This window comes from Drosophila subobscura, chromosome J (genome assembly GCF_008121235.1).
Source record: "Drosophila subobscura isolate 14011-0131.10 chromosome J, UCBerk_Dsub_1.0, whole genome shotgun sequence".
NCBI lineage: Eukaryota > Metazoa > Arthropoda > Insecta > Diptera > Drosophilidae > Drosophila > Drosophila subobscura.
The window spans coordinates 20,233,288-20,246,678 of record NC_048532.1 but is presented as its reverse complement, the minus strand read 5'-3'; the positions used below and the strand labels follow the sequence as shown (position 1 = coordinate 20,246,678).

General features: G+C 54.9%; 1 protein-coding gene across 1 annotated transcript; it reads left to right on the top strand.

The window, feature by feature from the left end:
* The first annotated feature begins 1,078 nt into the window (after window positions 1-1,078).
* On the top strand, window positions 1,079-13,388 carry LOC117893551 (dynein heavy chain 12, axonemal). The gene is made up of 6 exons (XM_034800201.1): window positions 1,079-3,214; window positions 3,283-3,463; window positions 3,521-6,748; window positions 6,808-11,680; window positions 11,734-12,053; window positions 12,115-13,388. Exons 1-6 carry the CDS (start codon window positions 1,146-1,148, stop codon window positions 13,342-13,344), a joined length of 11,901 nt encoding a protein of 3,966 aa, XP_034656092.1. The 5' UTR covers window positions 1,079-1,145; the 3' UTR covers window positions 13,345-13,388.
* The last annotated feature ends 3 nt before the right edge of the window (window positions 13,389-13,391 follow it).

The window sequence follows — 13,391 nt, the reverse complement described above, 5'->3', positions numbered from 1 at the left end:
ACACACATACAACTACAACAAAAAACAACATGCGAACAGGTGCACAGAAAACAGAGAAAGATGTCGCGCACCCAAAGAGAGAAAATACGATACGAAATAACGGTAAACAAACATAACGGCCCATTGCTTGTTGTTGTTGGGGAGGGTCTCTGCTTGTGCGTAGGAAAAAATATACATACATGCATACGTACGTACATACATATTTCTATATGAATTTGGGGGGGTGTGTGTGTATGTGCTTGCAAAGGCTTTTTCGCCGTTAGCTGGGCTTTTACAGCATCCATCCCTTGCTTTCTATGGAGCAGGAAGGACAAACAGACCAGCATATGTATACGTGCTCCCTCTCTCTCTCTCTCTCTATCGCTACTGTGCATCTCTCTCCCCAATAACAATGAAAGTGCGAGTGCCTGCCATAAAAATGTCTATTAAGCTGTCAAGATTTGACACTCATAAAACCATCAAACAAGTCAAACGAACAGGTTCGCAGCAAAATGTGTACGTTGAACGGCTGTCAACATTTTTCGGTTCATCCTGGTGGCTTTCTACACGCACACATACACAGCGAGGCACACCACACTCGCTAGGAGGTTGTGTGGTTTGGGCCTTTTCATATTTTGTGCCGTCCCCAAATGCCGGAGGCCTTATTTATGGGAAATAGCAGGCTGTGGCTCCGTTAGGAATGGGCAGAACAGGAAGATTGCAAAGGCGAGGAACAAACGGATTGTACCTAATTTATAGTCGAAACTTTTGATGACTGGAAGGGGGCCATTCCAATTGGAAATGTGTGAAAGAATTGAGGAAGCGGCAAAATTCGCTAAATTTCAATCACACAAATAAGAGAGCGTAAAAACATAATGCGGGAGAACCTACAAACACGTATGCACATACATACAAATGAGTGCATGTGTGTGTAAGCACTTGTAAAGAAGTTCAAAGAGAGCGTGGAGTCAGCTCAAATGCCGGGCAGAAAAACGGGAACTCAAAAACAAACAAACACAACAAGTTGCCTGGGCAACAACTATTAATACGGAATACGGAAAATAGTCAGGAATAGGGAGTGAAAAACCTTTCCATGCACGAAATCGAATCCCGTTGCAGAATACTGCATTGCATTTTGGATGCGATTGTGAGAAAGAATTGGAAAAATGTACAGCCGCAAGCTGAGCCGCATGCACCGGCCGCCCTCGGACACCAGCAAATACGACAATGAGCCGTACATGAAGAATCCCCTGCTCAAGTTTCGCATTTCGGATGTGCACGAGCGCCGACACTATCAGTTCCTCAAGCAGAAGGCGGCTGACGTGAAGGTGCGAATTGCACGCCAGCACTGGCCACCCGAACCGGACATTCGGCCGCTGCCGCAGTCCCACTACGTGGACAATCTGCGGCGCGAGGTGCGCAAGATCATCGTGCCGCCCATGCTGCGCAAGACGGAGGCCAAGATTTTGAGCTTCGCCTCGGAACGCTTGCGGAACAGATACCCGGAGCTGGTGGACTCGTACATGAGGGATGTGCACGAGGAGTACAACCGCCTGATGAAGATCTACAGCATGAAGAACATACTGCGCCACCCTGAGTTCTCCGACGAAGATCCATCCAAATTTGAACTGCCGCAAGCGGACTTCCACTTCAAGCGGCCCGGTCGCACGGCCAACTACAGCGCTTATCTGGAGAACCGCCGTAAGATTGGCCAGAAGCTGCTCATCCTGCAGCTGCCCATGCGTGCCGTGCTGAGCATTTCGGTGTCGGATCTGCCAGACGTCGTCTGCATTTTCAAGTACATAAGCGCCACGGGCGCCCAGCAGCAGCAAATGGGTCTGGGTGGACGCGAAGCGCTCTCCTACAAATTCTACCGCAAGTACATCCAGAACCAGTTGGACAAAGTGAACACCTTTCTGCGTTGGACCTGGTATCCCAAGCTGGTGATTGTGTTGCGCAAGATGCTGCGCAAGCGAGTGATGACTCCGGCGCTGTGGAAGCGTGCCTGGAGTGGCCTGGAGGGACTGATGAATCGGGAGCTGAACAATATGAAGATGCGGACATTCATCACAATGTTTCGCATCTGCAGCAATCCGCGCACGATGCCCATGTTCCGCATGTCCCTGGAGTGGACAGAGGTCTCGGGGGAACTGGACACGCGGCCCAATCTGTACAGCATTCTACGCACCTTTGCTGAGATCTCCACGGAAATCTCGATGGTCGGCTATCGCATGGAGTCGCTGCAGCCGCAGGTGGAAACGCTCACCTCAATGGCCGCGTACGCGAAGGTCAATGACTACCTGAAGATCGAGATGAACGACAACTCGCTGAAGGATGTCATTGACAAGGTGCAGAAGATCATCATTGCCACTTACGAGGAGGTCACAGCGTACATCGACAACTTTAGGAGCAAATACGATGCGCTGTTCTCGTGGGAAGAGCGCGATGCCCTCAACAACTTCCTGGCCGAGTCGCATGCCTTCGAGGAGTACTTTGCGCGGATCGATGTCTATTACGAGTTCATCAATATGCTACGCAGCGAACCGGGCATCGAGTACTTTGTCATGGCCGTCATCCACAATGAGCCAGCGATCCAGGGACTGCGCAACCTGGCCGAGAATCTGATAGCCGAGATCACCGTCATCATTATAAGGGAGCACATCAAGGCCGAGGAGGAGATTTGTGAGGAGTTTGAGAAGATCAAGTATCGAGCTCTGGAGATACCAAAGTCTACGGAGGAGCTGCTCGAGAGCGCCGACTACATGATCCACGTGAAGACGGTGAAGCTGGCGGAGCTGACGGATCGCATTCAGTACTGCCTGCAGGTGGGCACCAACATTGTCGAGCTGACAGAGATGTCCAAGTATCACTTCGATCTGACCATCAAGACCATCAACTGGATCAAGGACATCAACGAGATATGCGAGTACAATGCCTCGCAGCAGGAGCAGTTCAAGTTCCTCTTCGAGGAGCATCTGCAGGAGGTGGTGAAGAAGCTGAACTCTGACATTGAGGAAATGCTGCCCAAGCTGGCCATCATCGATGACATGAGTCGCCCAGAGAAGTTTCGCGACAGCTACATAATCCTCCAGAACTTTATTGATCAGTTGAAAACTTTTGATGACTACGTCGCGTGGATCAACAAGGAGGAGAAGCTGTTCAAAGTGGCACAAACGGAGTATCCCACGCTGGAGGTGATCAAGTCGTTTGTCTATCCATTTGCAGAGATCATGAAGTGAGTGGCAGTCCATACCATCTATAAGGATTTCCGTTCTTAATGTTTCCCCTTTTGTTATCCCACAGATGCTGCATTGACTGGCAGCGCTACTTGAATGTGTGGCAGGATGGACCCTTTGAGTATTTGGAGCCCAAGTTTGTGGAATCCACAACGGACAATTATCTGAAGGAGTTCCAGAAGAATCAGAAATATTATCGCGTCAAGATCAAACAGGATCTCATTGACAATCCCGTGTGCAAATTCAAGGTGCGGGAGTCAAGCATTTCCCGCAGCATGTCTAATCGCTAATTCTTGTTTTTGCAGGGCCAAACGGAGGATCCCGATCCGGCCAAGCATCCAGTGCCGCTGCGACTTTGCACTTCCATGATTCAGTCCATTAAAGACTTTACCACCGGCGTCTTTGTTGTCAATATAATGTGCAATCCGGCACTGAGGAAGCGCCACTGGAAGGAAATGTCGGAAATTGCCGGCTTCGATGTCACACCGGATGCGGGCACTACGCTGCGGAAGATACTCAACTCTGGACTGGATCACATACTCGATCAGTTTGAGATCATCAGCATCAGTGCCAACAAGGAGCTGCAGCTGTGGAATGCCCTGCAGGCCATGATCAAGGAGTGGGAGAACAAGGTCTTCCCCACGGGCCCGTATAAGGAGACGGGAGTGACGATCCTCAATAGCCTGGACGACATTCAGGCGCTGTTGGACGATCACATCCTCAAGACACTGACCATGCGCGGCTCGGCGTTCATGAAGCCCTGCGAGGAGGAGGTGCGCGCGTGGTACGAGAAGATAATGCGAGTCAACGAGACGCTCGATCAGTGGGGCAAGGTGCAGGCCAACTATCTGTATCTGCTGCCCATATTCTCCTCCAAGGATATCGTAGCACAAATGCCAGAGGAGGGTCGCCTCTTCACCATTGTGGAGCAGACATACTCCCGCAACATGGGCCTGGTGCTGCGTCAGCCGCTGGTGATGGAAACGGCGCCCGCATCCGGACTGCTCGAGTCTCTGCAGAAGGCCAACGAGCTGCTCGAGGATATATCCACGGGTGTGAGCAATTACCTTGAGAAGAAGCGTTTGTTCTTTCCGCGTTTCTTCTTCCTGGCCAACGATGAGATGCTGGAGATACTCTCGGAGACAAAGGATCCGCTGCGCGTGCTGCCGCATCTGAGCAAGTGCTTTGAGGGCATCAACAGCCTGGAGTTTGACTCGAGCAAGAATGTGCTGGCCATGATAAGCAGCGACAAGGAGTACATCGAGTTCATTGAGCCTGTGTCCACGTTGGCAGCCGGCGGCAGCGTGGAAAAATGGCTCATTGGCGTGGAGGATGAGATGCTGAAGGCGGTGCGCAACCAGAACGAGCTCTCCTACGGCCACTATCCGAAGGTGAAGCGCCACGAGTGGGTGCTGGAGTGGCCCCAGATGACGGTGCTGGCCATCTCGCAGGTCTTTTGGGCAGCCAAAATGCACGGCTGCCTGCGTCGCAGCTTTGGCGGCAATCAGACCGTGATGACAAACTTCTTCCAGGAGTTGTCCAAGGAACTAAACGACATTGTGGCCCTCGTGCGTTCGCCTGTGATTAGCAATCTCAACAGGATCACCATCAAGTCACTGATCGTCATCGATGTGCATGCCAAGGATGTCACCGAGGAGCTCATTCGGCTGAAGATCAGCAGCGAATACGACTTCCAGTGGCTCGCCCAAATGCGCTACTACTGGGAGGAGGAGAAGACTCTGGTGCGGATCATCAACGCCACCGTGCCCTTTGCCAACGAGTATCTGGGCAACTCGGATCGCCTGGTGATCACACCACTCACGGATCGCTGCTATCGCACGCTGGTTGGCGCCTATCAACTGCATTTAAACGGCGCCCCAGAGGGTCCCGCGGGCACTGGCAAAACGGAAACCACCAAGGATCTGGCCAAAGCGCTGGCCGTTCAGTGCAAAGTCTTCAATTGCTCCGATGGACTGGACTACAAGGCCATGGGCAAGTTCTTCAAGGGCCTGGCCTCGTGCGGCGCCTGGGCCTGCTTCGATGAGTTCAATCGCATTGAGCTGGAGGTGCTGTCGGTGGTGGCCCAACAGATTCTGCTCATCATCCAAGCGGTGCGTGCGAATGTCAGCAAGTTTATGTTCGAGGGCACAGAACTGATGCTGAATCCCGCCGTCTATGTCTGCATCACCATGAATCCCGGCTACGCGGGTCGCTCCGAGTTGCCCGACAATCTGAAGGTGCTCTTCCGATCCGTGGCCATGATGGTCCCGGACTACGCCATGATTGGTGAGATTTCCCTCTACTCGTATGGCTTTGTGGATGCCCGCAAGCTGGCCGTTAAGATTGTGACCACCTACAGGCTCTGCTCGGAGCAGTTGTCCAGCCAGAACCACTACGACTACGGCATGCGAGCGGTGAAGACGGTGCTCTCCGCCTGTGGCAACATCAAAAAGCAATACCCAGACGAACTGGAGGATATTCTCCTCCTGCGCAGCTTGATCGATGTGAATCTGCCCAAGTTCCTGTCGTTCGATGTGCCGCTCTTCGAGGGCATCATCTCGGACATCTTTCCGGGCATCAGTCTGCCGCACATCGACTACAGTCTCTTTGAGACCGAGTTCAAGCGCGTCTGCAAGGAGGAGGTGTTGGAGCCAGCCCCGTCATTCCTCACCAAGGTTATCCAGACGTACGAGATGATTATTGTGCGGCACGGCTTCATGCTGGTGGGTGAACCGCTGGCGGGCAAGTCCAAGACGCTGCAGGTGCTCGCCAAAGTCATGTCTGCGCTGAAGATCAAGGCGCCGGACAAGAGCAGCTACTTCCAGCACGTCCTAATGGGCATCATGAATCCCAAGTCGATAACCATGAACCAGTTGTACGGCTCATTTGATCCCATATCCTACGAGTGGACCGATGGCCTGGTGGCCAAGATATTCCGTGAGTTTGCCATGACACCCACGCCGGACCGCAAATGGGTGATCTTCGATGGGCCCGTGGATGCTGTGTGGATTGAGAACATGAACACGGTGCTGGATGACAACAAGAAGCTGTGCCTGACCAGCGGCGAGGTCATCACCATGTCCCACGAAATGTCCATGATCTTTGAGGTAATGGACCTCGCGCAGGCCTCGCCAGCCACCGTCTCCCGCTGCGGCATGATCTACATGGAACCCTCGACGCTGGGCTGGCGTGCCTTTGCCAACAGTTGGCTCAAGAAGGCCGATCCACGCTGGGCCGACGCGGAGGGTGTCGAATATGTGACGGCCATGCTGCAGTGGCTGCTGCCCCAGTGCCAGACCTTTGTGCGTCGCCACTGCAGCCAGTTCGTGCGTTCCGGGGAGTTTAACTGCATGCAGACGACCTTTGACCTCATTGACATGCTGCTGGATGAGGCCATCGAGGAGAATCCCGAGGACTATCAAAAGTACATTGTGGGCTACTTCCAGGCGGCCATTCTGTTCGCGCTGGTCTGGGGTGTGGGCGGCATTCTGGACACAGCTTCGAGGGATAAGTTTGATGCATTTTTGAGAAAGGTAAAGGAACAGAAAGGCTGTAGAAGGGATTAACTTCTTCCTCCTCCTCCTTTTTGCAGATATATGACGGCGAGGAGGCACACCCACCCGAGGCTCTAGGCAAAATGGAGGTCACTCCGCCCGTGGAGGGTCTCATCGTGGAGTATGTTTACGTCTTCAAGCAGCGCGGCACTTGGCGCTACTGGCCGGAGCTGGCCAAGCGCATGGATGTGGAGGAGACCAAGACGGGTGTGATTGTGCCCACGGTGGACACGGCACGCTATGTGCATCTCCTCAAGATGCATGTGAAGCACAAGAAGCGCATGCTGCTGGTCGGACCCACGGGCACCGGCAAGAGCGTTTATGTGCAGAATTATTTGATGAACAAACTGAACCAGGAGGAGTACGAGACGGGCTTTATCACCTTCACAGTGATGATCACCGCCAATCAGTGCCAGGATCTGCTCATTTCGAAGCTGCAAAAGTTGAAGCGTGGCATCTATGGGCCGCCCAAGGGCATGCAGAGCGTCCTCTTTGTCGACGACATGAACATGCCCGTGAAGGAGGTGTATGGGGCACAACCACCGCTGGAGCTGCTGCGCCAGTACTTTGACTACGGCCACGTGTACGACCTGAAGGATGCCTCCAAGCTGTACATCAACGATGTGCTGATCATAGCTGCCTGTGGCCTGCCCGGCGGCAGTCGCCAGGATGTCTATGCGCGCTTCCTCAATCACTTTAATGTGTTCTCCATCAACACCTTCAGCGATGACAGCATGTTCCGCATCTTCCTGAATGTGGCACTCAACGGTTTGAGGCGCTCCGGCCACGGGCAGGATGTGTTTGTGGTGACCAATCAGATTGTCAGCGCCACGCAGAGCATCTACAAGAGTGTGCAGTCGGAGATACGTGCCACGCCAGCCAAGAGCCATTACATCTTCAATCTGCGCGACATTTCACGCGTCGTCACGGGCTGCACGCTGGTGCGCAAGGAGTCCGTCAATGACAAGAAGATGCTGGTGCGCGTGTGGTACCACGAGGCCATGCGCGTGTTCTACGATCGCCTGGTGGACGACACCGATCGCAAGTGGATGTTTGACAAGCTGAACGAGTGCCTGAAGGCCAACTTCAAGGACAAAGTGGAGAACATCTTCGACAAGTACTGCGTGCAGGTGGGCGATGAGCAAGTCTTCAGCATGGAAACTGCCAACAATGTCTTCTTTGGCGTCTACTTTGACGAAGACAGTGTGCCGGATGAGCGGCGTTACGAGGAGGTGCCCAGCGTGGAGGTTTTCCTCAAGGTGGCCCTGGACAGCCTCGACGACTACAACTCGACGCGTCGCTCCAAGATGGACATCACCCTCTTCACCTTTGCGCTGCAGCATCTGAATCGCATCTGCCGCATCATCTCCATCCAGGGAGCGAGCGCATTGCTCATCGGACTGGGCGGCTCCGGTCGCCAATCGCTGACGAAGCTGGCCACCAACATGGTGCAGACCTCGTTCTTTCAGCCGGAAATTACCAAGAACTACGGCGCCAGTGACTGGCATGATGACATCAAAGTAATACTCAAGGAAGCGGGTGGCATGAACAAACACACAACCTTTCTGATGACCGAGAATCAGATCAAGATGGAGCTCTTCCTGCAGGACATTGACTGTCTGCTGAATCAGGGCGAGGTGCCCAACATTTTCCCCATCGATGAGAAGCAGGAGGTGCTGGAGATGGTGCGTCTGGCCGCACAGGGCGGCAATCGCAACATTGATGTGTCGCCGCTGCAGGTCTTCTCCTTCTTCGTGAATCGCTGCAAGCAGAAGCTGCACATGGTGTTGAGCTTCTCGCCCATTGGGGATGCACTGCGCACGCGCGTCCGCCTCTACCCGTCGCTGGTCAACTGCTGCACCATCGACTGGTACGACAGCTGGCCGGAGGAGGCGCTGCAGATGATTGCCAAGATGTCGCTGGTGGATGTGAATGTGCCCTCGGAGGAGATCAAAATGGCCATTGTCGACACCTGCCAGTACTTCCACACGACGGCTGCCCGCGCCACGCGCGCCTTTTGCCAGCAGACGGGGCGGCACATCTACCAGACGAATGCCTCCTTCATCGAGCTGATACGCTCCTTTCAGACACTCATTGACCGCAAGCAGAGCGAGACAATGTTCGCCAAGATGCGTTACATTGGGGGCCTGGACACGCTGGCCAATGCAGCGGCTGCCATTTCCATTATGCAGCGAGATCTGAACGCCCTGCAGCCAAAGCTGGTGGCTCTGGCGGAGGCCTCGCGCAAAATGATGCTCGAAATCAACAAGGAGACGCTGGCAGCCAGTGCTGCCGCTGAGCAGGTGAAGCGGGACGAGGAGGTGGCCTCCGTGCAGGCTGTGGCCGCGCAGGTGCTGAAGAACGAGTGCGAAAAGGATTTGGCCAAGGCCATACCCGTCCTCGAGGATGCCCTGGCTGCTCTCAACACACTGAAACCCGCCGACATCACGCTCGTAAAGTCCATGAAGAATCCGCCATCGGTCATCAAGCTGGTCATGGCAGCGGTGTGCGTGATCAAGGCCATTCCGGCGGACCGTGTGCCCGATCCTGCGTCGGGTAAGATGGTGATGGACTACTGGGGACCCAGCAAGCGGCTGCTGGGCGAGATGAACTTCCTGCCCGCCCTCAAGGAGTTCGACAAGGACAACATTCCCGTGGAGATCATGAAGCGCATTCGCAAGGAGTTCATACCCAACAAGGACTTTGATCCCAAGGTGGTGGCCAAGGCCTCGAGTGCCGCGAAGGGTCTCTGCCAGTGGATCATTGCCATGGACATGTACGACGATGTGGCCAAGGTGGTGGCACCCAAGAAGGCAAAGCTGGCCGGTGCCGAAAAGGAATACGCGGACACCATGAGCTTCCTCGCGGAGAAGCGTGCCCTGGCCGCAGCGCTCGAGGAGAAGGTGGCGCTGCTCAACATTGAGCTGGACAAGGCCAACGAGGAGATGAAGAAGACCGAGGAGCACGCGGAGAACTGTCGCAACAAGCTGCTGCGCGCTGAGGCGCTCATCGGGGGACTGGGCGGCGAGAAGTCACGCTGGAACAAGGCAGCGGATGACCTGCAGGATTTGTACGACCATCTGCCTGGCGATGTGCTGCTCTCGTGCGGCATCATTGCCTACCTGTCCGCGGTGAATCTGCAGGCGAGAACCGAGTGCGTGAACGATTGGTTCGAGAAGGTGACGAGCCTGCGGATTCCCTGCTCCAAGAAGTACTCCATCACGGAGGTGCTCGGCCTGGAAGTGACCATCCAAAACTGGCAGCTGGACGGCCTGCCCAACGATGAGTTCTCCAGCGAGAATGCCATCATAGTGTCCAGCTCCAGTCGCTACAGTCTCTTCATTGATCCGCAGGGCCAAGCGAACAATTGGCTGAAGAATATGGAGCGCAAGAATCGTCTGAACTGCGTCAAGTTCAATCAGGGCAACTACATGCGCGTCATCGCGGAGGCCATGGAGTACGGCACGCCCGTGATCATTGAGAATGTGCAGGAGGAGCTGGAGGTGCCGCTGGATCCCATCCTCATGCATCAGACCTTTATTCAGGGTGGCGTCAAGCACATCAGCCTGGGCGAGTCGGTGGTGCCGCTGTCCCCCAACTTTCGGCTGTACATGACCTGCAATCTGCGCAATCCGCACTTTCTGCCGGAGACCTTCAACAAGGTGACGGTGATTAACTTTGCCCTCACCCAGAATGCACTGATGGACCAGCTGCTGAGCATTGTGGTGGCCAAGGAGCGGCCCGATCTGCAGGAGCTGCGCATCACACTAACCACAGAGGCGGCGGCCAACAAGGGCGCACTGCGCGATGCCGAGAACCTCATCCTGAAGACACTCTCCGCCAGCGAGGGCGACATACTCGAGAATGAGGCTGCCATACAGATACTGGGCGAATCGAAGGGTCTGTCCAAGGACATTCAGGAGAAGCAAGAGGCGGCCAAGGAGACGTCCGCCAAGATAGAGGCTTTCCGACTCAACTACAAACCGGTGGCCGTGCACTCGTCCATTCTGTACTACTCCATCACGGATCTGCCCAACATCGATCCCATGTACCAGTTCTCGCTCAATTGGTACATCAATCTGTACATGTACTCCATCGACACGGCCAACAAGTCCAAGGATCTGCCGCGACGCATCAAGTTTCTGGTCGATGGGTTCACCAAGAACCTCTACAACAACGTTTGCCGCTCCATCTTCGAGAAGGACAAGCTGCTCTTCTCGTTTATACTCACCGCGCGCGTGCTGCTGGGCACGGGCCAGGTGGAGATGCGGCATCTGGCGCATTTGGTCACCAATGCCAAAGAGTCCACCCAGATGCCGCCCAACCCTGATCCCAGTTGGATTACAGAGACCGTCTGGCTGAACGTGCTGCGGCTGGAGGAGCTCAAGGAGCTGCGCGGCATTGTGGATGCGTTCCGTAGGAATCTGCCGGCTTGGCAGGCCATCTATGACCACGCCTCGCCGGAGCTGCAGCCACTGCCTGCGCCGTGGCACGACAAGACCACAGCCTTCGAGAAGATCATCGTGCTGAAGGCCCTGCGCCCGGACTCTGTCTTCCTGGCGGTGCGCAACTTTATTGCAATCACCATCGGGGATCAGTATGTGTCGCCGCCAGAGTTTGACATTTCCAAATCCTACGCCGACTCCACAGCGCTGACTCCGCTCGTGTTTATCCTCTCACCGGGCGCTGATCCGTTGGGCTCGCTGCTGGCATTCGCCGAGAAAATGGGCCAGGAGGAGACGTTCCAGAGCATCTCGCTGGGCCAGGGTCAGGGCCCCATTGCCACGGCGCTCATTAAGAGCGCTCAGGAGATGGGCTACTGGGTGTGTCTGCAGAACTGCCACTTGGCTGCCTCCTGGATGCCCGCCCTGGAGTACATGTGGGAGAACATGGACACCTTCAACACAGTTCGTAAGTGATGGCAAGGCTACGCTGTAATCTCTTTTAAACTTTAATTCCCGCAGCAAATTTCCGCCTCTGGCTGACTGCCTATCCGACGCCACAGTTCCCGGTGACCATTCTGCAGAATGGCGTCAAGATGACCAATGAACCGCCCACTGGCCTGAGGGAGAACCTAATGCGCTCCTACAACTCGGAGCCAATCAATGAGTACGAGTTCTATGCGGGCTGTGCCAAGCAGGATCGCGCCTTCACGCGGCTGCTCTATGGCATTTGCTTCTTCCATGCGGTGGTGCAGGAACGACGCAAGTACGGGCCACTCGGCTGGAACATTGCCTACGGATTCAACGAGTCCGATCTGCAGATCTCTGTGCTGCAGTTGAGCGTGAGTTGGAGTGCACTTTTAGCATGAGACGTCAATCAGTTGAGATTTCCTTTCCCCCCAGATGCTGCTCAATCAATACGAACACGTGCCCTACGATGCCATTTCGTATCTGACCAGCGAGTGCAATTATGGCGGTCGTGTCACAGACAACTGGGATCGACGCGCGATCGTCACGATTCTGGCAGACTTTTGCAATCCCCAGGTGGTGTCCGACAATCGCTATAGATTCGCCACAGACGATCGCTACATCCTGCCACGCAAAACGGAGCACCGCGAGATGCTGCGCTACCTGGAGGACAATATACCTTCGCTGGCACCGCCAGAGGTCTACGGTCTGCATGCGAACTCTGGCATAACGCGAGATCTGCAGACCACGAAGACGCTGCTCGATTCGATGATCCTGCTGCTGGGCAGCGAGGCGGCAGGCACCGCAGGCGCTGGAGTCAGCGTGGAGCAGATCATTTTGAACACCATCAAGCAGATCGAGGGGGATATGCCGGCGGACATGGACATTGAGGCTGCGGCCGAGAAGTATCCCGTGGACTACAATGAGTCCATGAACACGGTTGTGGTGCAGGAAATGGAACGTTTCCTCAAGCTGCAAAAGGAGATTCGTGCCTCCTGCAGGGACCTGGCCATGGGCATCAAGGGCATCATTGTGATGACACCCGATCTGGAGAATGTGATGACAGCAATGAAATTCAATCGCATACCGCTCAAGTGGATGTCCAAGTCGTATCCGAGTCTCAAGCCACTGGGTTCGTATGTCCAGGATCTGTACAAGCGCCTCAACTGGCTGTTCCACTGGCACATGCACGGCAAGCCGCCCACCTTCTGGCTGTCTGGGTTCTTCTTCACGCAGGCTTTTCTCACTGGAGCCATGCAGAACTTTGCGCGCAAGCACAAGATTCCCATTGACACGCTGACCTTCGACTACGATGTGCTCAAGGTGGAGACGAAGGCCTCGCCCCCGGATGATGGTGTCTACTGCAACGGCCTGTTCGTGGAGGGTGCACGCTGGGAGTGGGAGCAGAATATGCTGGTGGAGCAGCATCCCAAAATACTGATCTATACCATGCCCGTCATCTTCTTTCGGCCCGTGCTCATTGTGGAGCTGGTGGAGGGCACGCGCTATCGCTGTCCCCTGTACAAGACAGGCGAACGCAAGGGCACGCTCTCCACCACAGGCCACTCGACGAACTATGTGGTGCCGCTGCTGCTCAACACCCAAGCGAAGCCCTCACACTGGGTGAAGCGTAGCGTGGCGCTCATCTGCCAGACGAACGACTGAACTGAGGTAATGACTGAGTGATTTCAATACATGTGTGTGTGGTTTAT